The following is a 24782-nucleotide window of genomic DNA, read 5'->3' as shown; positions in this document are numbered from 1 at the left end:
TTCAGAGCGTGTCCAGCGGCCCGCTTGGCCGGACTGCCAGCTGGGGCTCCTGTTCTGTCTGGTGGCCTCGGTTAATGAAGCCATGAGGGGCTGACTGAGCTCATTACAGGCAATGCAAGGGAACAGGGGATGCCCGCCCATGCTCCCCCAGTGCCCTGCCTCCCTCCTCTCCACCATGTTCACACCGAGAACGGGAAGGGAGCTGCTTTCAAACGGAGAGGAAGGAGAGGGGCAGGAGCTGAGCTCCAGCCCAATCACACGGCCTGGATGGCTCCCATGACAGCCCAGCCAGAGACGTGGGCTTCTGCAGTGTGTCTGTGGTTTTAGGGGAGTGTTCAGAGTCCATGGCTGTTCCCAGACCACAAGTAGGCCCTTTCTTATCTCAGGCCAAGGAGGCAGAATGAGAGCAAAGGTTCAAATCTGTCACTTTCCAATAATTGGCCCACAGACATGTTTGTACAAGCCGCTCAGTCAGAGCTTCGCTGTCCTCATCTCTAAGATGGGGTAGTAATACCCATCCAGCTCAAAGTAAGTACTCAGTTAATGTGCTCAATAAATCATCACTGTTGTTGTTATTATTAAAAGACAGGCAAGAAAAGGCACCAAAATGTGAGCTTCTGAGTGGTGGGACTGCAAGTGATTTTTTTTTCTTCTACTTTTCTACATTTTCTAAATTGTATACAATGAGTATTTTACTTTTATCATTTAAAAAAGCACACACTTTCTCCAAAAAATATATCAGAAAAACGAGATTATGTATGAAAGGGCCCAGATAGTGCCTGGGAGGAAGTTATTAATAGAAGCATCCTCCTGCAGTGAAAGTTTGAATAGATGAGATTGGGTGGAAAAACATGCATGGTATTCGCAAAAGTGTAATACATTTTTGCCCTTTAATAAAGCAATTTCTTCTCCCCAAATGTCAAGGGAAGAAGGCACAAAAGTGAGTGTTCAAATGCTGAGGCACCGATTTAGGGAGATGTTGAGGGGAGCTTAAAGGAACAGCACTCCCTGGCCGGAGCAGCATGCAGAAGACAGAGAGAGCAAGGTGGACGCAACTATACAAAGTGTGGCCTATACACACAATGGAGTATCGTTCAGCCTCAAAAAGGAAGGACATTCTGACCCACGTGACAACATGCGTGTGCCTTGCGGACGTTAGGCGAAGTGGAATAAGCCAGGCACAAAAGGACAAATACTGTAGGATTCCACGAACATGAGGCCCCTAGAGCAGTCAGACGCAGAGAGACAGACAGTAGAGTGGTGGGTGCCAGGGCGGGGGGAGAGGGAAATGGGGTATTATTTACAGGGTGCAGAGTTTCACACTTGTAAGATGAAGCAAGGGTTCTGGGGAAGGATGGGGGTGATGGTTGCACAACAGTGTGAATGTACTTAATGCCACACCCCTGTACGTTTTCAAATATTTAAGAAGGTAAACTTTATGTTATGTGTATTTTACCACAGTTTAAACCTATGTAGAGAGAAAAAAAGAGATCGAACCCAGGGGAAAGAAGAATGGGTCAGGCAGGATGAAACAAGTCTCCGGTCTCCTGGGGTTGAGGGCCCTTCACTGGAGAGATGACCCACAGGGGAGGGGGACCTCCAGGGAGGGCGGCGGAGGGGGAGACAGGTGCAGGAGGACGCATCCCGGGGAGGTCGCAGCTCCCGCCCACCCTTGGCGGCTGGCCCCGCGGGTTCTGAGGTGGGGGCATTCGCAGTTGGAGGACTCAGCAAGGGACGTGCCCAAGAGGACCAGGCCTCCCTCCCGCCTCGAATTCAGAGCTTGGGGTATGAGAAATTAGGCCCTGGAGGGTGTGTGTAGGTAAATAAGCAACTAAAGCAGCAACTAAGCCTGGCACCGTCCTCCAGGGGAGGAAGGAAGAGGAATGCTTTGAGCATCTCTTTCACAGGGAAGAAACTCTGAGGCCACTGTGCTGAAGGAATGCAGACATGGGCTGGCTCCCCCCCAGATAAAAGAGAACTGGGTAGAGTCAGGATGTCCTGCAAGGAGGTGGACGGCTGTCACCTCGGCCCAAATGGAAGCCAGCGCAGAGCCTGGTGCTTGGTGGGATAATCACAACAGAACAATTTATTGAGCACTTTCTCTCCGTGACAAGCACTTCTCTTGGGGTCCCTTGTGTATTCCCTTCAGCATCTTTATGGGTAGCAACTATTTCTAGCTTCACTTTATGCTGAGGAAGACTGAGGCTTGGAGTCGGAAGTTACCTGCAGACCCCGGGCCCTAAAAGCACACCATTTCCCCCAGCGAGTCCTTGCCTCGTTTCTGCTTCAGCCCCGGCACTGCCTCCCGCCGCCCCAGACCCCTGGCCCCTTCTCACTTGAACTGGTGCTCCCGGGAGCTGCGGATCTTGGAGGAGAAGCGCTCAGCCAGCTTCTCCAGGCTGCGGGAGTACTCAAGCTCGATCTCGGCTTTCCGGCGGAAAAACTCCTGGAGGTCCTGGAGCAGCTGCAGCCTCGACTCAGACTGCTGCTCCAAGCACTTGAACTGCTCCACCAGCTGCGTGCGGATCTCTGCGGGCAGAGGCAGGAACAGGCTGTTAGGCGATGGTGGGGAGAGCGGAGGGAGCCACCCGGTCGACCCAGTGCCAGTGGCCCAGGCACTGCAATTCCAGCTGCCCCCTCCCTACCATCTGCTACCCAGAGCCTCTCCAGGCATTGGCAGGACGATTTAGCAAATGCCGGGTTTTGCCGCGGTGTAACCCAGGGTTTTCCAAAGTTGAATCATTGCATGTCACCACCACGATTTTTGCCATATCCACACGCCACCAGCATTATTATTTCTTCCGTATGATCCAGTAAATGCGCTCATTTTTCTTACCGGAAAGAACTTACTTAAAACATACAGTTTTAGGTCATTATGACGAGGGTAAAACTAGAACGACTTGCCATCCTGATACATAGAAAATTTATTCAACAAAAACAGAAACTTTGGAAAATTCTCTCTAAAGACTACTGCTATCAAACGCCCTAAGCCTAAACTGCTCAGTCTCCATCAACAAGAGGAATACGGGAGTGAGAGAGGAGTTAAAGACAGACTTTCTCCAGGTATAGTCAGGACTGAGCGAGGGCTGAGTGTTTCAGGGTTATTCACTCTTAGGTTTCAGGGTTATTTAAGGCCCTGTCTGTGTTCTACTCTGAATCACCTTGAGTTCCATGCATCAATATCTCAGGTACCACCAGAGGATGTAGCTCAGACTTCAGGAAATCCTGACAGAGCAAACCAGGTCTGTGCAACCAGGGCAAAAGTTCATAAGCAGGGGCTAGAGAAAAAAGTCACAGCCAGACCCCAGTGGTTTTGCCACTGCTGCCACCTCCATGCATTAACCCCTTCCCTGCCACCCCACGAGCCGCTCAAGAGATCAGTCTCCCCACACTATGCTCACAGCAGCTCCCTGCTCAAAACTGCCCAAGGCCCCCCCACCCTCTGGCTGGGTATTAAGTCCAACTCCTTAGCACGGAATTCAAGGCCACCCATCACCTGGCCCCAAACTTCACTTCTCTGGATTTACCCCCAGTGGACTCTCCAAGCAATCCAAACCAGTCCCTGAGCTGTCCAATTCCTCCTGCAGAAATGGGCCTCCTGTCTGAAAAGGTGGCCAGCACCATCTTAGCATCCTTTGGAGAAATGGTCTTCAAAGGGGGCAGCCCTACTCTGGGGCACTCGAAGCCTTCCCAAGGGGCACGCAGGCAGGAAGCGTTACAAAGGAATCGGTTTGAGATCCTGTTTCCATTCCCACTCTTTCCTCCTCCGCCTGAGAACGCGCCTCAGCATCTCTCCTTTCCCACCTCACTCTTTACAACCGTCCTCTCTCTTTGCAGAAGAAAGACCAACTTCTCCGTCGTCCAGAATCTGGCTATGGTGCAGTGCCCCAAAGTGTCAAGACCGACTTTGAGGACGATACAGAATGTTGGTGCTATAGCAAATCTTCTTTAACTTAGTTCATAAACCCTTGCTCCGCAAAGTGTGGTCCATGGACCAGCAGCATTAGCATCACCCAGAGACTTATTAGAAACACAGAACCTCAGGTCCCAACCCAGACCTTCTGAATCACAATCTGCATTTTAACAAGATCCCTGGATCGTCCTTATGCACCTTAAAGCCATCAACCATCCATCCATATCATTATGAGAAGTATTTCCCATACTCTCTTTTTATTTTTAGTAATTATTTATCAAATTATAAAACATTGATATTATTTTGATGAACTGTATGATAATCAATCTGAAATAAAGACACTCAGGGTTTTATTGTGAAAGGAAATTTTTTTGAAGGTCCATTTCAATTTACATACATATTTTGGGTAAAAAGAATAGAGCAATCAATAAAAAAGTTCAGGGACTTCCCTGGTGGTCCAGTCGTAAAGAATCTGCCTTACAATGCGGGGGACGCGGGTTCGATCCCTGGTCAGGGAACTAAGATCCCACATGTCGCGGGGCAACTAAGCCCGTGTGCCACAACTACTGAGCTCGTGTGCCTCAAAGAGAGAGCCCACGTGCCTCAACTAAGACCTGACACAGCCAAAAAATAAATAATAAGTAAAAAAATAAAAAAGTTCAAGCATAAAAATATATTACAATAAAATTCTGTGAAGGAAGTAGAAGGAAATTAAGAGTTCAAGAAGGTAAAGACAGGAACAATGTAAATGTAAAATTTCTGCCTTGTAGAGGTAATTTTTGATGAGTGGTGGTGGATACCAGTGTATTGTGGTATTTACCTTACCACCTGGTAATTCCACTCATGGATCATACCCCAAAGAAATCAGTGTTTATGTCTACCAAAAAATATGGTAAAATACTCATAGAAGATTTATAGCTAAATATTAGAAACAACCCAAAATGTCCATTAAGAGTAGATAAGATTTTTTTTTCAATAGGGCAATTTATTTCAAAATGCTTGTCACTCTTAAAATAGTAAAGTGAATTTATGCAAAGAGTAGGTAAGATTTTTTAAATGTGAGATATTCATTCAATGGAATACTATACGATAAGGAAAAAATGAACTACTGCTTGCTACCTGCTTAACTCTCCTTATGTTGATGGAAAGAAGGAAGAAAAAATGAGATCATGCAAAAATAGTTTATGGTGATAGAGATCAGAGAAATGATCACCTCTGGGGGATACTGACTGAGAGGGGATGCGAGGGTACATTCTGGACTGCTGGAGATGGACGATCAAGGTTACACCTTGATCTGGGTGGTAGGCACACTGGTAAAAATGAACTGAGCTGCACACTTAAGATCTAGGCATTCTACTGTTTATAAGTGATACTTCAATTAAAAGGCAAACTAAAAATTGCTGTTATTTAGTTTCCATTTGATACATTTAAGAGAGTAGGGTAATTTTGCTCTAGGAGGTCAATATTTACAACATGGCAGAAATGATATTCTTTGTAACTATTTAAACCTCTAATGAAACATTTCAGACATCAAGTTAAAATGTGTGGGGCAAAAGAGATTTTTTCCCCCCAAAGTTCATTTAGAGGGTAGGCAAGCAAAAAAGTTTTAAAACCAGTGCTTTAGAGCCCAAGCTCTGCTCCTCTCAGGAAGTCCTGAACAGCTCAGCCCTCATGACCCTCCTATGAACTCCCCTGGTACTTGCAATTAGTCTCAGACCGCCTCGTGCTATTTTTTTAATTCTTCATGTATGCGCATCCTATCGCCTTAGCTCCTCGAATGAAATTTAAGTTCTAACAGTGGATTCTCCCAGCACACATGGTATATCAGTATCTGTATAGCAAATTACTATTTACCTTTACCAAGTGCTTTTACCCAAGGACATCAAATGCTGTGATTATGGGAATCTCACCCAACACACACACACACACACACACACACACACACCACACACAAGCACCATACACACACCACACATACACCAGACACACATACAACACACGCCACACACTCACACAAAACGCACACACCACACTCACATACCATGCACCCATTTACACCCACCACACACACCCACCACACATACACACACCATACACACACCACATACATATACCACACAAACTCACATACCACACATACACCACAACCACCACACACACACACTACAAACACACCACATACCACACACACACCACACACGTCCACATGCACACACATACACCACACACATTCACACACACCACACATACACTATTCCCACATCAGACATGGATATTATTATTATCCATTTTTACAGATGAAGAAACCAAGGCTTCTGTGTGAACCAATCAGGAACTTGTCCAAGGTCACATTTCATTCTGTGAACTGTAACAATCTACACAGGCACTCCTTGACACAGCCTGCTTGTTAAATTGGATTGAGATGACTTCACTCCCACTAGCGCAAACCCTGCCATATCAACACATAGTTACAAAAATGCTTTCTAAATATTTTTTTTAAGATTTTTTTTGATGGGAACTATTTTTAAAGTCTTTACTGAATTTGTTAAAATATTGCTTCTGTTTTTATGTTTTGGTTTTTTGGCCCGGAGGCATGTGGGATCTTAGCTCCCCAACCAGGGATCGAACCCGCACCCACTGCACTGGAAGGCGAAGTCTTAACCACTGGACCGCCAGAGAAGTCCCTAAATATTTTTAAAATTACTTGTAGACCATCCACTATTTAGGACTCATAATAACCTTAATAATTATTGTGAGCACTTACAGAGCACCTCATGTGTTCCTCGCCTGATGCTGAGTTCTCTGGATATTTAACTCATGTAATCTGTATAGCACCCTCTCTAAGGTGGGTGCCACTAGTATTCCCCCACTTTTTCCCCATAGATGAGGAAGTGGAGGCTCAGAGGCAAGCAGCCTCTGGTCATAACAGCTGGTGGGTGGCAATTACGCTAAAACTCAAGCCCAGCTCCTTCAGACGGGACCAATGACCCTCCCAACTCCTCACTAAACTGAGGCCGTATTACTTTCTTTAAAAGACTTGAATCTAACTTTTTGTGTTCAATACACAAGAAGTTATGTATTCAACTTCTTGTATCCTTTTTGTAACAAGACGGTGGGCTAAAGAGATATTATTTATCAAAAATGCTGCAGCCACTGCCTTCCTCCATTGCAGGGCATGATCAGGAGCCAATGTTCTCATATTTTAGAGGAAAAGCTCATAAATCACACTGTGCTGACAGGAGATGATTTGGAAGGAGCAGAGAAACCTCCCCCAGTTCACACAAGCAGCTGGAGGCTCTAGCAGCTTGGACGGCTCAGAGTCAAGTCTTTCTAGCAGGAAACGCCCTGGCAGGAGCCGGACTGCAGCCTGCTGGTGCTGTAGAACCCTGCAGGGATTTGACTACCCATCTCCTTATCTCTAACTCCCTTCCAACTTGCTCTTCCTTGGAGCCAGCACAGATTTGGTTTTTCTCCTGGAAGATTTCAAAAGGAGGGGAAAATAAATAAATAAATAAAACAACTGCTCACAAGGCACAGACTTCATTCAGAAGACTGTCCCCTGGGAGTGGTTCCAGTCTCAGCACAGCACTGAGTGGCAGAAAAATCAAAGGGGGTTGGGCAGGGAGGAGAAGGGGCTTGGAAAGTCGGAAAAGGCTTTGATATCAGAACCTTAGAGCTGCAGGGGACCTGCATGCCTCCTGGCGCAGCCTCTGGTTTTACAGACAGAGGCGTGAAGCCCAGAGAAGGTCTCCTGAAGCACAGCTCTCCCTGTGTCCCTCTCCTGATAAAACTCTCCGTGGAGTAATAGAGGGAAGAACAAATCCTACTCCATATTTGATGTGCTTCTTTTACTTTAACCTTTGTATTCTGCTGCTTTTGCTACAAGTTAACCATGAAAAGAATGTTGCCTATGGCCTGAAATATACAGGATAGCCCTTCTCAACTGCCTTCAAAGGGATAACACTCTTCCACTCATATAGAGATAAAAAAGTTGCAGAGCAGAGAATAACACTTGTCTTGTTGGAGGTTTACAAGAACACTGTGACCAGGCCTGTGTAAACAGCTTCAGGAACAAAGGATTCAAAGGATTCCCGTGCCAAGAAGTTTGCAACCACCAACCACACCCCCTCCCCTTTTAGTATGAAAGAAGCCTGAATCCTGACTCGGGGAAGATGGTCCTTTGGGACACTAGTCCATCATCTTTCCGAATAAAGTCACTATTCCCTGCCACAACAACCCATCTCTCAAATTACTGGCCTGTTGTGCCGCGAGCAGGACGAAGCTTGGACTTAGAAAGATGACTCCCTATTGCTTACAGGATAGAGGCCAAACGCCTCCGACCTTTCAGAGTCCAAGAATTGACAGCCTGCCTAACCACCCGCCTTAACACTCCCGCTTATTCTGCAAGCAGCAGTCTCACCCAAGACCATGGCGCCTGCACCAATGCTACCACCCATGGCAATACTCAGGTGACCCACATTCCAGGAGGACAAGTTTCCTCACACTCTTCACCCCACTCACAACCACAACCTCACAAGCAGGGAGATTCTTCAGATCCAAGGTAATTAGGAATTCTTCTTTTTTTTAATTTTAATTTTATTTTATTTTGATTCTTTTCCCTCTCTTTTTTAAAAATTTATTTATTTATTTTTGGCTGCATTGGGTCTTCATGGCGGTGCGCGGGCTTCTCATCGCGGTGGCTTCTCTTGCTGCGGAGTGTGGGCTCTAGGTGCACAGGCATCAGTAGTTGTGGCATGTGGGCTTCAGTAGTTGTGGCTCGCGGGCTCTAGAGCGCAGGCTCGGTAGTTGTGGCGCACGGGCTTAGTTGCTCCGCGGCATGTGGGATCTTCCTGGACCAGGGCTCGAACCCGTGCCCCCTGCATTGGCAGGTGGATTCTTAACCACTGCACCACCAGGGAAGCCCTCTTTTTTTTTTTAATTAATAGACTATTTTTAGAGCAGTTTTAGGTTTAGAGAAAAATTAACCAGAAAGTACAGAGTTCTCATATAACCTCTCTCACTGTCCTGCACAGATCCCCCTATTATTAGCCTCTTGCATTGGTGTGGTACATTTATTACAATTGATGGACAATACTGATATATTATTATTAACTAAAGTCCATAGATTACATTAGGGTCACTCTTGTGTTTTACGTCTATGGTTTTAAAAAACGCATAATGTCATGTAGGCATCACTACAGTATTATACAGAGTATTTTCAGTGCCCTAAAAATCCCCTGTGCTCCACCTAGGAATCCTTTCCTCCCTCCTCGCCCTAACCCCCAGCAACTACTCATCTTTTTACTATCTCTGTAGTTTTGCCTTTTTCTGAACGTCATATAGTTGGAATCATACATTATGTAGGCTTTAAAACTGGCTTCTTTTACTTAGTAATATGCACTTACAGTTCTTTCATGTCTTTTCATGGCTTGATAGCACATTTCTTTTTATTGCTGAATAATATTCCATTATTTGTAATAATATTCATGGTTTCTTTATCCACTCACCTTTTGACAATTATGAATATTTTGTGCAAGCTTTTGTGTAAACATAAGTCATCACCCCATCTGGATAAATACCTTTTTGTTAAGTAATAGACTAAATTTAAGAGCAGTTTTATGTTTACAGGAAAAAGAGGGAATTCTAGTTTTAAAACACAGGAGTTTTGGGCTTCCCTGGTGGCGCAGTGGTTGAGAGTCCGCCTGCCGATGCAGGGGACACGGGTTCGTGCCCCGGTCCGGGAAGATCCCGCATGCCGCGGAGCGGCTGGGCCCGTGAGCCATGGCCGCGGAGCCTGCGCGTCCGGAGCTTGTGCTCCGCAACGGGAGAGGCCACAACAGTGAGAGGCCCCCGTACCACACAAAAAAAAAAAAAACCACAGGAGTTTTAAAAATTAGTACAAAATTCAAAAAGTAGAAAGCGTATAAAGAGGAAGTTCTCTCTTCCACCCTTGTTTACCAGCCACCTAGTCCGTCTCTAGCAAGGTAACCAAGTTTCCAAGTTCATGTTTCTAGAAATAATTGCATTTTTCAAAAATATTATTTCCCCTGTTTTTATACATATTATAGCATGACATTCACAGTGTTCTGTACTTTCTTCTTTTAAGAATACATTGTAAGGGACGTCGCTCCAATGCAGGGGGCACAGATTCAATCCCTGGTCGGGGAACTAAGATCCCACATGCTGCATGGTGCAGCCAAAAACAAAACAAAACAAAACACACAAACACACACACACAAAATACACTGGGGAACTCAATCCACGTCATTTCATAAAGAACTTCCACATTCCTTTTTACAGCACTATACAATTAATTCCATATTCTATATTCTATATTCCAGATGTAAAATTTTTTTAGCCAATCCCCTTTCCTGGACCTTTAGGTTGTTTGTAATCGTTTACCACCCTAAAAAGTGCTGGAATAAACAACCATATACAAGCCTCATTTTGCACACGTGCAGGGATGTCACCTGTGTGATGAATTCTTCACATAGAAGTGCAGATCAAAAGGAATAGATGTTAGCATTTTGAGATTGCAAAAGTGCCCTTCCCTGAAATTTCACCAACTTGTACTCCCAGCAGAAATTTATGAGAGGGTCACAGAGACTATTAGAAACCTGACATGCTGGGATTTTCTTCAAAATAACCTTGGGTAGGGGACCAGGGAGTGGTAGCAATATAGGTAAAAAACATGATTGGCCTTGAGTTGATTGGTGAAGTTTAGCCGTAGTGATGAACAGGGGGGAGAGGCTTCTTACACTATTCTCTCTGATTTTGTAATGTTTGAAACTTTCCGTAATAAAAAGGAGAACAAAGAAAGTCAGACAAGGCCAGAAATATGATACAGAGCGGGCAGCTCAGGCTAACAGGTCTGACCAGTTAGAAATTAAGAATGCCAATAACTTGTCCCTAGATGCCTCTGCCTCTAGCCTGCAGAGGGCTCTCCTGGGCTAGAAGGAGGGGCCAGAGCACGACCCTCAGAGCAGGCCCCACTCAATTCTCATCCTTGGACCCTGTCCTGAGAATGTGGTAACTTTTCTGACACTCCCTGGGACGGTGAGGCCCCACTTTCACAGCCTGTGTCCGTCCTGAAAATCAAGATCAAGTGAGTGTTTGCCCCTCTGCTCCCCAGAGGCAGCTGGTGCACCCTCCCCAGGATAAAGTTTCAGGAGCTAATGAGGAGGACGGTATGTTACACAACTAGGCACAGCCCTGCCTGAGGCTGGCACTATTCTCATTCCAACTTTACAGATGAAGCAATTGAGACACAAGGAGGGGGTGTGAGCGCCTATGGTCACCCAGAAAGTGGCAGAGCCAGGGCTCAAATCCAGAGTAAGGGGCAGACAGGAGCTAAGATGACCCAGTCTCCAGGTCAGGGTGCTTTCCCTGGGGGTTGTCCGAATGCCCCTTCTTGCAGGGATCATGTCCCACTCCACCTCCTGTCTCCACCCCCCAACTCCATCTGTCATATCTGTGCCATTCTCACTGGTTCTGGCTGTCATCGTGTCCCCCAGTGCAACCTGACCTTGACCTCAGGCCCTCCTGTGATGGAAGAAGACATCAGTTCAAAGCCTGGCCCTACCACATATTCAGCAGGTGAACTTGGGAACATTTCCTCATTTCTCAAGGACTCAGTTCCCCCGTAAAATGGGGATGATAGTAATCGACCTCATATTGTTGTTGTAAGGGTTGATAGGTGACCATGGAGAAAGCCCTTGGCACAGTGCTTCATCTATATCAGCACTGCACACAGTGGCCGCTAGCCACACGGGGCTATTTAAATTTGATCAGAATAAAACATTCATTCCTCAGTTGCACATGCCACTTTTCCAGTGCTCAAAAGCATGTGTGGCTAGTGGCTACTGTATTGGACAGCACAGAATATTTCCATCACTGAAGAAACTTCTATTGGATAGCACTGTACGAGAGGCTCAGTAATGGTTAGTTATGATTCTCATTTATTATTATTGCTTTCTGTGGCCATTTCTCATATCCTCAGATGGAATAAAGTCCTAAGGCAGGGGTGACACCCATGTTCTGTTACTCAGAATTTGCGCTCAGCGCCTCCAACAAGAGCAGTGTAATGGGGCCCGCGAGGCCCTCAGAACAGTGTGATGGAGACCCACTCTCATTGCCGCCAGCCCAATACCCAGCATCCTGAGGGGTCCACAGCCATCCGCCTCTAGCCTTAGGAGAAGCAGTGTGGCAGAGTGGATGGACGCAGCAGAGCCTGGACTCCAACTGCTCTCATGAGTTGTAATGTTGTCTCTGCCAGAGGCCATCATGAGGTCTTGGGCAGACGAGTCATTTTCTCTGAACTGTTTTCCCATCTGTAAAAGGCAGGTAATTGTGCTTATCCTGCAGGGCTGCTGCAAAGATCAAAAATAATGTGTGGAATGTGCCAGGCACCTAGAAGACCCTCGGCAAACAGCCGCCACCGAGAGGTGGCATGACACAGCAGGAAGGGCACAGCTCACAGGCTTTGGGGAGAGCCAGCCTGGACTCCAAACCTGGTTTTCTTCACTTTGTAGAAGTCGCCTTGGCTCTCTGAGTCTCTTTTCTAGTCTATAAAATGGGGAATAATAATACCTTCCTGGTGGGTTTGTCAAAAGGGCGAGAGGTGGTGTGCATATAAAACCCTTGGCTTGGTGCCTGGTACATAGCAGGTAGGCAATAAATGGCAGGAGGGCTTCCCTGGTGGCACAGCGGTTAAGAATCCGCCTGCCAATTCAGGGGACGTGGGTTCGAGCCCTGGTCCGGGAGGATCCCACATGCTGTGAAGCAACAAAGCCCGTGCGCCACAACTACTGAGCTTGCGCTCTAGAGCCCGCATGCCACAACTACTGAAGACCGCGTGCCACAGCTACTGAAGCCGACGCGCCTAGAGCCCGTGCTCCGCAACTAGAGAAGCCGCCGCAGTGAGAAGCCCACGCACCGCAACAAAGAGTAGCCCCCGCTCGCCACAACTAGAGAAAGCCTGTGTGAAGCAACGAAGACCCAACGCAGCCAAACATAAATAAATAAATATATATATATTAAATAAGTAAATAAATAAAGGGCGGGAATGAGACGTCACTATCGCTGCAACCACGTAGAGTGAGCCTGGCGCACGCTGGGCACTGAGTTAGCTGATTCCCAGGCTCAAGTCACGCCCTCTGTCCACAACCCCACAAGGACCGTGTATCACCCGGCAACACCCTGGTGTCGCATCCTGCAGCCTCTCGGCGCTAGGTTCCCTCTTCCTTCCCTGCCTCCTCGCCAGCCTGGACCCACGTTTCTTTCCTTCTCTGGGTCCTGCACAAAAGGCTCCACGACCCCAGCACGGGCCCTGCACCCCAACCACTTCACCCAGCCTCCTGAACGTAAAGATGCAGCTCGTCGTGGGGCCCCGCGCTCCGGAGGGCGCCCAGCTCCGGGCTGCTGCCAGGGCAGAAACGGCACGCAGCCGTTTCCCCGCAACCACCGCCGCCGTGCGACCAGCTCCGCCCCGCCCGACCAGCGGAGCTGGCCTCCCCCTGGAAGCAAGCTTCTCTCTGCAGACTCCAAACGGCTCACAGCACCTTGTATTATCTCTCTCATTTTGCCCAGGACCCCTACTAAAGACATCAGTCCGTCCTTAATTAACCTTGACCAAGCCCCTTCGCATCCTACATCGCTTCTGACCACAGAAGAGGGCGGCAGGGAAGGATGAGGAAATTGAGGCCCAAGAGAAGGTCAAGGACCTGTGGGAATCACAGGATTAAAATCCGGCTGGCCTGACCCTGCCGGGCGCTGCCCTGGTCTAGCTCTGCTCCCCACCCATCTGAGGGAATCAGACCCACAATGAGATTGTTTCTCAAATCTTAGCACTGCCTCACCCCTGATAAATGGGCCACTGGGTGATGCAGTGCCAAGAGCTGGGTCTGGGACCAGACTTGCTGAGTTCAGAGCCTGGCCTTGAAGCTTGCTAGCTGTGTGAACTTCAGCAAATCAGCCTCTCTGGGCCGTGGCTTTCCCATGTGCAAAATGGAAGGAGTAACAGCAGACAATTATGGCACTTCGTGCTCCCCACTGATTGTCTCCTTCTTCAAGCAAAGCAGTGAATATTATGCTACAGCCTTAGGAAGAGGTCGCTACTACTGTTATACCATTGGAGTAGACTGAGGCACAGAGAGGTGAAGTGATTTGCCTAATTTCATCTAAACATTAAGGAGTCTTTTGGCTCCAAATCATGTATCACTTGCCAGAGGTGTTTCCTGAGCGCTTACCGTATGTACCATACCAAGTCAGCCAAGTTTTTACGCTCTGTCTTTAGCCATCTCACAATTACTCGGGGTAGCAAAGGCCAGGCTTAGAACAGATAATCAAAGCACATCAACCCCTGAGGCCTCCCTGCAACAAATTATATCCGCTTCCAGCTTTCTGGGGGGTGGGGGAACACACGTGCTGGAAAGCAGCTGGGTGAAGTGACTGGCATTTCCCCCTCTGCTTCTGTTGATGAACACGGGCAAGACCATGTGCCTCCCCCACAAAGGAAGCAGAGTATATGAGCTGGCGTTCTGAAAAAATAAGAATCATTTAATGATGATGATGATAATGCTGTCAACCAGGAAAACCTTCCTCTAAGAGGAAATTATATGGTCCCAAAGAAACTAGGGAATTAGCACTGCATATACATTCATAGTTGAAAAGATGGGAGACGAGATTCCTACTTCCCACCGTGGTCCAATAGCACAGATCCAGCTCTGCGGCCCTGAGAGCATCCCTACCTGGATTGCGAAGCCAGGTCCCTTGAGGAGAGTTCAGAGCAGAGTGGGTGGGAGAGAGGGTTTCCCTACAGCATCTGGGCTGTGTCCAAATAACAGCCATTCCTTCTCATGAAGAAGTCAGACGGAAGTTGCCTCCCCACCTTCCAGATGTTCAGTGAAAAGCCAAGAATCGTCAGAATAAGGCCACGCCTCCTCCTACCAGAAGCTCTGAGTTAAAATTGGACATGATCAATTTCAACACGACGTTAATATTCACGGCTTTGTTGCTCAATGGTCCTTGAACGATCAGATGTATTTAAATGGGAAAAGATCAGGAATCATTAATGCTGAATTTCCAGCTGCATCCCCTGACCGAAGATGCTTTTCTTTGTGTTTCCAATCCTACCCTGCTCCCAGAACTCAGAAGTCGGAGAACTGGGGACCCCTGGAAACATCTAAGTGTTTCCCAAACTTCAGAGCCATTTTCACAATGTGTCCTCTCTAAAAACCACCTATCCTATATTTATTTAATATATATTTTTAAATCACCTCACTTTTTACAGGGGATACTTTATAGTATTGCCATAAACGGAAAAACCTGAGTCACTCTCCATTAATGGAAGGTAACTGTAAAAATAAATACAAGGATCAGAAAATAATGTTATTAAATTCTGCCTAGATTCTGTAGCCTGAGACCAGCTTTCTTTCTTTTTTGCTTTTTTAAATTTATTTATTTTATTTGTGGCTGCATTGGGTCTTCATTGCTGCGCATAGGCTTTCTCTAGTTGTGGCGAGCGGGGGCTACTCTTCGTTGCGGTGTGCGGGCTTCTCATTGCGGTGGCTTCTCTTGTTGCGGAGCATGGGCTCTAGGCACGCAGGCTTCAGTAGTTGTGGCACGCGGGCTCAGTAGTTGTGGCTCGCGAGCTCTAGAGCACAGGCTCAGTAGTTGTGGCACACGGGCTTAGTTGCTCTGCGGCATGTGGGATCTCCCTGGACCAGGGCTCAAACCCGTGTCCCCTGCATCGGCAGGCAGATTGTTAACCACTGCGCCACCAGGGAAGCCCATCCAGCTTTCTTTTTGATCAAAGGAGTTTGGTAAGTATTGAAGGAAGTGTTGAAGACACACTAGCACCTAACAGCAATTTTCTCCTTTAAGAGGGGTTGAAGGAGAATTAAAAAGGGAAATAAGTTATCTATTTCTGTCTGTCAACACTATTCGGTTCTGTCCCTGTGAACCACCTAAAATTACCCTATAGATACACCATCAGTGGTGCTCATCCCTCGCTTCAGGAAGCAGTAATTGGTCTAGTTCCTTAATTCACAAAAGGGAAACTGAGGAACAGAGAGCCTTACCCCAATGTGGTACCAGAACCTGGGTCTCCCAGCTTCTCAGCCACTGCTCAGCTCTTTTGACTACAGTTCTTCATATACAAGTCCTTTCCGCTCTGTTGTGACAACAGGCAGCTAGCACAATGTCAGTGTCTGCCACCAAACTGGTTCCTCACAAATATTTTTAAATGAATAAATTAGCCAGTCAAAAGAAATAGTGTATCGTGGAAAGCTGAATAATGACCCCCGCCCCAAGGATATTCAGCTCCTAATCCCTAGAACCTGTGAATATTACCTCAAATGGCAGAAAAGGACTGTGCAGATATGATTAAATTAAGGATCTTGAGATGAGCAGATTATCCTGAATTACCCAGATAGACCCTAAATGGAATCACGAGTGTCCTTACAGGAGAGAGAAAGAAAGAGATTGGCACAGACGGAAGAGGAGGAGGTGATGAGACTACAGAGGCAAAGACTGGAGTGATGCAGCCACAAGCCAGGGAGTGCTGGCAGCCACCAGAAGCTGGAAGAGACAAGGAACGGATTCTCCCCCAGCGTCTCTGGAAGGAGCAAGTGGGGTCCCCTGACAACATCCTAATTTTGGCCTGGTGAAACTGACTTCAGACTTCTAGCTTCTACAACTGTGAGAGAATTAACGTGTGTGGTTTTCAGTCACCAGATTAGTGGTAATTTGTTACAGCAGCCATGGGAAACTTATACAGTGTACATTATACCACTTTGAAAGCTCTAAAGAATTATCGAATATGGTCTAAGCAGTGAGTGATATAGAAATTCAGATGACCAGAAGAGGGAGGGACCTTGGGGTGCTGGAGAGCTAGCTGAGACCTCATGAAGGAGGAGGGCTGAGGCGGGATTTGTAGGATCCAGAGAAGCAGAGAGAAGGAGCTGGGCGTTATATTATACAAACCCACAAGCATTTCCTGACTGCCTACTATGTCTGTGTTAAAGGACAGGAGGATCTGAGATGGAAATAACATGTACAACAGGATCCCTGCCCTCAAGGAACTACTAGTGTGCTGGGAGGATAAGGCATACCTAGGTGAAAAAAAAAAAATTAGCAATATGAGATGGAATAATTCCCTTTCTAGGATCAGAGGCATACACCAAAAAATGTGCAGGAATTTTTATCACAACGTTATTTATAAAAGTAAAAACTTGGACACGACGTAACATAATCCAACAACAGGGGATTGGTTAAATATCCTCATACATCCCTGCGATAAACTTCTCTGCAATTTAAAAATCAGTGCTGTATAATAGTTAATGATACAATGATATAATAGTTATTATAGTTAATATAGTAGTTAATAGTTACAGTAGTTAATATGTAATTAATTGGAAAGTTAAAGTTAACTGGAAAATGCCCATAATATATAGTTAAATAACAAAAGTGGGTTACAAAAATAGGAGGTATAATTTAGTCTTCCCAAAATATAACTATAGCTATTTATACACAGAGAAAAACTAAAGAATATACACCAAAGTTAATTGTGGTTACCTCTACGTGGTGGGATTACAGATTGATTCATTTCTTGGAGAAATATTTCCTGAGCACCTAGGTGCTAAGCCATGGCTTGGCAAACTTTTTCCTAAGGGGCTAGATAGTAAATATTTTAGGTTTTGCAGGCCATACGGTCTCTATAGCAACTACCCAGTTCTACTCTTGTAGCACAAGAGTAGCCACAGACAGTATGGCAATGAATACAGATGGCTGTGTTTCAATAAAACTTTATTTATAAGAACAGGCAATGGGCCACATTTGACCCATTGGACCAAGGTTGCCAACACCTGTACTAATCACTGTGCTTTTCTATTTCTATATTTTTCAAATCCTCTACATAATAGACACTACACCTCTAATATGGGGAGGGGCAGTAAATTTTTAAAAACACTCACTATAGGGAATTCCCTGGGATTCCAGTGGTTAGGATTCCAGTCTCTCACTGCCGAGGGCCCGGGTTCAGTCCCTGGTAGGGGAACTAAAATCCCACAAGTTGAGCAGCGCAGCCCAAAAAAAAAAGGATTAAAAAAAAAGTTTCTTGAAAACAAAAAACAGCTTACTAACACTTGGCCCTGGAAAGGCCATGGTTGGGTTTAGTAGGGTAGCAACCTCAAATATCTCCAGGGGTTAGGCAGGTAACAAAAATGTGATTAGAGACCTTGTATAAAACAATACAGAGAGCACAGATCTGACCAAATATATTCAAATTCACTCTTTAATGTTAATACTGTATCTGCTAAACAAAAGGGATCTATAAACCTCTAGTTTATGACTCCAGCAAATGTCACTTTAGCTAGCGCCAGCCCTGATTCAAACCCAGAGCATGACGGACCCCACTCTGCCATAGCTGTCCCCACCTTGACCCCATTAACTTATGTTGAAATGACCAGCCGGGGCCAGAGCTGCTCATCTTCATTGAGAAGGTGCCTCCGGCCATGTGTGCATTCACCTGACAGTAATAGGATGCAGGATGAATTTCCTTGACCTTCTGATGAGAATGCCACATGGAAGAATTTCCAAGGCCTCAGTGAAGCCCAAATATTTTATGCACATTGCAGCTACTGCTCACGAAGGCTTGCCATGGGATGGAAAGGCACTACATCAGGCTGAGTGATTTATGTTTCCGAAAGCTACGTGAATTATTGCCCATGACCTCGTTCTGGCAACTTTGCAAATTCTTGCCAATTGATTTTTGGAAAGAAGAGAATGAGAAACAAGGTGGGTTGCGCCTCTGTGTGTGTGTGTGTGTGTGTGTGTGTCTGTGTGTGTGTGTGTAAAACTCTGCAAAGGTTTTCAAAGGGAATCTTTATCCATTCGACAACAGGGGCAGAGGTTAAATTTTCAAGGAGGTCAGTGAGCGGGGCCTGGTTATTTGAAGGAGTTTTATTTTTGTAGTGCACATCAAGCATGCCTTTACAATCACTGCTCTAAATTCTTGTTGTCAATCAGGAGCCTTCAGGGAAACTCTTCAGGAGACCTTCCATGCCTCAGAGGATAGATGGAGTGCAGCAAGACATAACAAAAGGAATCCAGATATGTACCTTCTCAAATTCTGAGTCCAGAGAACTTTTAGGAAAAGGCTCAGAAAAAAATACAGAATTATTATGGTTGCCAAATGGCTTAATAATGGCTTACAAGCCTGAGCACAGATAATGTTAGCACATGAACATGCTGTGGTCTGGTAAGGCTATTTCGTACGCAAACACGGACTTGAAAAAATAGGGTCTGGGTTAGTTCCCTCTCTGCCTTAAGGTATTAACCTCATCCATAAACTGGGATTAATGAGACCCCCTTAATAATTGTGGTAAAAATCGAATTAGGATATATATACACACATGAAAGAGTTCTATAAACAGTAAAAAGTTTAACAGGTGTGATTCTTCTTCGTGGTATGATTATTATTACTTTATAAGAGTCCATTACCTGCAAATTAGAGCAAAATGTGGCTGTACATCCACCAACTGCAATAGCGACATAAGCTCAACCACAAAGGAAGCGGTTACAGCGTCCTTAGCAGACGCATCTCCCAGCGTTACAGCAAATTTCAACAGTCAGGCTGGAATCCCATCACTCACACTTGGGCTCAGAGAGAGCACTTACTACCCCAGTATAAATCTATGTGTCCGGCTAATGCAATATGGAACTCTCTGCCAAGCACGTATTTCATGTCTTGGGTCGTGTTACCAAAGAGGAAGAATACTTCATGTTTATTCGCTTGCCACTTGGCAGCGGAAATGTAATGGGTTCTTTCTGTCCCCTGCCGGCGCCATAACTCTTCATGAGACGTTGGCCCGATAGCCTCACTCTTCTCGGTCAGTGGGTCAGTGGATTGCTTCTGTGGTCCTACTATGGAGCAAGCTCTGGGCTTCAAATTCCATACAAAGCCAGGTAGTTGGATTAAGGTCTGTTTTAGCGTTAAGAGCTTATTGGATGTTAACCAAGTGGGCAATTCCTTAGTCTAACACCCCTCTGTGCCCCGTTTGGGCATAATTCAGGTTACGTGCTCTATAGTTCCACAGGAATCACCTCCCAGCCAAGGTACCCACCTCCCGCACCCATCGCGTGCAGATGAACCCCAGCCCCTCGTCCTTCCCCTTCCTCTTCCCTTGGCCCCTAGTAATTTCTCCCAACACCGAGGTGAATTGCTGGCAAGAACACAACAATAGCAGATTCTCACTTCCGAAGCACTGCCTGTTTCCTTCTGTTCAGCTCTTACATTCTCCCTCCTGAATGAGGGCAGCTGCTGTGGGTCAGCTTATGGGGGAAATGCACAGATAAAATGCCATCTAATATTGCATCCCAGTTTCCAGGACCAAACCTTTTGGATCCTGAATGTACTTCATGGTAGGAAATATGTGAAATATATTTCCTATGTAGCAGAAACACAAATGCCAGTGGTGCTGATCCCTTTTCAGTGTCTGTCTTTGAGAGGTCGAGGAGTGCTGGGCAAAACCACCGTCTTTACAAGGCCCTGGGTCCACCACGTCCCATAAGAAGGGACATAACGGATCTACAAGCACCTGATAGGGAGGGCGGTGGTCTGGCCTGGGTCCTACTTTCTGAAATTCTAGGGACCTTAGTGATCGTCAAAGCCAGCATTTCCTCCCAGGGAGTTCCCCAGACCCCTTCGCCATGAGACGCCCTTCATTCCCACCCTGAAACTTACCTCACCACATATCCCCTAGGTAAGGAAATGGCACTTTGATTCCCCTACTTGCCCGAGTTAGAAACTGGCTGTCATCTTACCTCTCCCTTACACCCAAGCCTCCATCCCAATCCATTCTAGTGCCCCAAGACTTCTAAATTCATCCATTTCTCTCCATCTCCACCACAACCCTAGTGAAAGCCCCCATCATCTCCGACCTAGACAACCACAGCAGCCTCCTAAACCAGTGTCCACATCACATTTGTCCCCTTTCCAATGTTTTTAAATCAGTTCTTCTTTGGAAAGTAGAACTCTCATTCATGTCACCACCAGCAAGTCTCTCTCCTCCCCATTCTTCACCTCCAGCCTAAAATCCTTCAATGGATTATCATCCCTTTTAGGATAATAGACCAACCCCTAATGGGGCCTACAAGACTCTCTATGATGTGTTCTCTCCACCCCAGCACGGCCTCACCTGGTTCCCATTGTCCCTTGCTCGCTATCTTCCAGCCCCCCAGGCCTTCTCTCTGCTGCTTGAACATACCAAGTTCCTTCCTGCCTCAGAGCCTCTGCACTTGCTATTCTTCTGCCTGCAGTGACCTTTTCTTCTTCTCTCCGCTTCTCTCTTATCCTAACTCCTATTTATCGTCAGGTTTGGAGAAATGGAATAACCCCTTTATGGTGTCGCTAAGATCATTAAATGAGATTATGCACGCAAAGTGCTTGGCCTGAGTATCCAGTAAATGTTACATATGCACTATCCATGTTTAAATCTGAAAATTCATTCTTATTCATGCCCATGTAGTCTTCCTTTCTTTCTTCTCTAAGTTAATTGCTTTATCTTCAACTCTAGCAAGTCTTTTCAGAATGCTCAGGAGGGAGATAAAGTTTCTTCTTTCTACCTAGACCTGGAAATCTCTTGGCTACCTTCTTTTCTCTCCGTCTAATATAAACTTTATGTTTTACTCAAATACTCAAAATCCTCCCTTCCTCCTAAGATGTGGATGACCCACTTCATATCTAACTTTCTATTACTACATTCAATCATTCATTTACACGTTCAGTCAAGATTGGTTAGCACCTACCAGGCCCCGTACAAGGACAGGAGGGTACAACAATGGAGATGACACAGGACCTGCCCTTGAGGAATTCAGCAGAGACCAACAAATACAAAAACTACAACCATGAGCTGGGATGGAGGTATGCACAAAAGAGCTTAGGAGCCCACTAAGGAGGAAGCAGGGACCCTGCAGGGAAGACAGTCATGGCCAAAGCGATCAGAGGCTTCACTTGGCATCTGGGCCTGGCCTTGGAGGGTGGATGGTGTTCACCAGCTGAGGCAAGAGCAGAGAAGACAGCAGGAGTAAGTCAGTGGATGAGGCCCCAAGGTCTGGAAGTGCATGGTGTGTTCAGGGACTGGCAAAGGGCTTGCTGAGCCCACAAGTTAAGGGGTTTGTCAGGATGCAGAAGCTCAGGTGGGAAGGGTTCTTTGGATCCAGACTGCGGATGACCTTGAAGGCCACACTCGGGGACTCAAACTTTACCCCACAGTCAACCCGATGGAAAGACGTGGTGGCAGCATGGGAGACGGGTGAGAGGAGATGGGAGGAAGGGAGACCGCTCAGGAGGCTGCTGTGATCCTACAGTCAGGGATGGGGAGGCTCAGCTGAGAGATTAAGTTCCTTCCACAAAGTAGGCATTTCATGTGATGACTGACAAACCCTGCTTCCTTAACTGTTACAAGAGCCCCAGGCATGCGGTGCCACCGGACCACTTTCAAATGCTGAGTTTCTCGCAGAAGCCTCCACATGCAGCCTTTCCTTTACAGCGTCCAGCTCAGAGCTCTGCTCCGCCTTGGCTGGTGGAGATGAAGGCCGTGATGTGATGTACTGCCACGTGCAGGCAGTTCTGAGCCCAAACTGAGATCAGAGGTGTCGGGCAGACAACCCCAGCATCTATGTGCGTAACTGAGTTCATAAACCTGTGAAAAGGAAGACAGTCTGGGAGAAGAGGTAGCTTCTAAGTAAAATATGGGTATTACATTTACCCTTCATTTTGTGAACTCCTAATCATACCTCAAGGCCCAATTCAGATGTCCCATGGGAAACACCATGAGATTTCATGATAAAGCTTAGCAGAGTAGGAGAAAAGGGCTTCTTCCACACTTTGGCTTAGAGCAGAGATGGCTCTGGGGCAACACAGACCAGCAGGATCACAGTGGCACCTAAGGGGACGCAGCTCAGAGAGCACCAGGCCCAGGCCCTGGAACGGAAGTGGTAATCCCACAAGGGCACCCTAGCTGGGGCAAGGGGGTGATGCTTCACTCTAGGTTCCTGGCAGGAAGCAGATGTCAACTATAACACGAGTATACTTGTTCACGGCACATGTGAGATACCCTTTGGACATCTGGCACTGCCGGGCCCCTGCCTGGATTTCCCCTTCCACAGAGAACATGAACATGGGATCACGACAGCCACCAGAGAAGCGAGGTAAGGGATCCAAGGTTGATCAATATCAAATCAGATTCAAAACCCACCTGCTCGAGGCAGTTTCACATACCTGATCTCCCTTAGGGTGACCACACACCTGGAGGAGCTTGTGAATGAGCAAACTGAGGCTCATTTGACAAGCTCCCCAAGGCCACTGGGCCGCCATGTGCTGCAGCCAGAGCCTAAGCCCAGGACATGTGAGCCCAGGAAGGCTCGTCCCCCAAGTCTCAGCACCTCGGCTTCCCACTCACCAGAGCACCAGGGTCCCCGATTCTGGGGACAGAACCATGGGCCAGATGAACCCCTCCAGGAAAGATTCCAGGCACAATGGTCCATGAGAGAGGGAAGAGAAAAGTAACACTGTGCTGTCAGCAAGAAGTGTTCAAACGCTTCCTTTTGCACTTCTGTGGGACTTGGACGTGCTCTGAGCCAGGTGTTTCCACACAGCCAGCCAGAGCGACGGCCTCTGGAGAGATGTGAAGCCTCAGAAAGGAATGCAGCCTGCACTGGAACCACAAAAACAGATGCCAGGGTGCAAGCCGGAGTCAGCGTGGGCTCAGATGGGCACCCAGACCCCGCGAATTCATTACCATTCTCTGGCCTCCCTGTCCCACTCTGCAAGGCCCATCTTTCAAAAGCCCCCTTTCCAAGTTCAGGAATGAAAGGCCCCAGGCCCCACCTCCCTCCCCCCCGGGACTGTCTCCAGAACTAGAGAGGGGCTGTTGTTTTGATGGGGGTTTTCCTCCCAAGCCAGTGGGAGAAATGCCCACGGATCCAGTTTAGCTCAAGTGCCCAAGTGTACCTCCCATTAGCATTTCAGAGATGTGGCTAATCACCAAGAACCATAAACTCAAGGGAGGGTGGGGGGAGAGATGAAGGAGAGGCCTGCTTCTCCTCCAGAAACACGGACTTTTATCTGAGGGGATGACCACGTAGGACTGAAAAAAGAAAACGCCCGGGAAAAAGCACGAACCCTAGCATTTCTCCATTCTGGGCGGTCAGCAGGCAGGGGAACCTGGGGTACAATCACCAGCAATTCTGCAGGCAGAGCTGCATGGTGTTCATGCAGAAAAAGGACACGTAGCAAGTGTCGCTTGTCAATTTTATTGGGCTATGAAAACATCTTTACAGAACAATTCGCTCCTGACCATCTCGTCTCCTGGGGACACAGAGGAAGTGCCATGGGGTAAAGCCAGACTCGTGAAATAGCTACTTCGGCAAAGGTGGCCTGTGTCTAACAGTACCTTACAACCACATAATGCTTGATGCTTTTCAAAACCCATCTGCATCCATTATTTATTAGACCCCACATGGCCTCCAGTTCACAGTGGAGAACTTGAGATGTGGGAAACCTAGGACGTGGGGCCGGCAGGCAGGTTCCTGGTCTCGCCACCGCCCCTCCACTGTCCCACTTCCTCCCCAGTTCTGTTGCGCAAGCGCCCGTGAGAGAGCGATCCTGCTGCACAGCACCGCGCAGATCAGAAACCACTTCCCAAACTCTGAGCGTGGGCCGAAGAAAGAATGAATGAATGAATGAATGAACTTGTAATTATGAGGTGGGCAGGGCGGATAGCATCATTCCCATTTTCCAGGTGAGGAAACTGAAGCCCGAGGCCCGCCAGACACATGTGACCTCCCTGAGGCCCCAGCTAGGGGT

General features: G+C 47.0%; 1 protein-coding gene across 1 annotated transcript in view; it reads right to left on the bottom strand.

The window, feature by feature from the left end:
• SRGAP3 (SLIT-ROBO Rho GTPase activating protein 3) overlaps positions 1–14827 on the bottom strand; it is a 58400-nt gene extending 43573 nt beyond the window's left edge. Inside the window, exons 1-2 of the mRNA XM_028478831.1 lie at positions 14662–14827; positions 2337–2529 (exon numbers count right to left, since the gene is read on the bottom strand). Coding sequence (XP_028334632.1) covers positions 2337–2529; positions 14662–14761 — 293 coding nt within the window. The 5' untranslated portion in view covers positions 14762–14827. The remainder of the gene's footprint in view (positions 1–2336; positions 2530–14661) is intronic.
• Between the last annotated feature and the right edge of the window lie 9955 nt (positions 14828–24782).

This window comes from Physeter macrocephalus, chromosome 18 (assembly GCF_002837175.3).
Source record: "Physeter macrocephalus isolate SW-GA chromosome 18, ASM283717v5, whole genome shotgun sequence".
NCBI classification, from domain to species: domain Eukaryota; kingdom Metazoa; phylum Chordata; class Mammalia; order Artiodactyla; family Physeteridae; genus Physeter; species Physeter macrocephalus.
The sequence above is the reverse complement of the archived record's forward strand: the minus strand, read 5'-3'. Positions and strand labels throughout refer to the sequence as shown.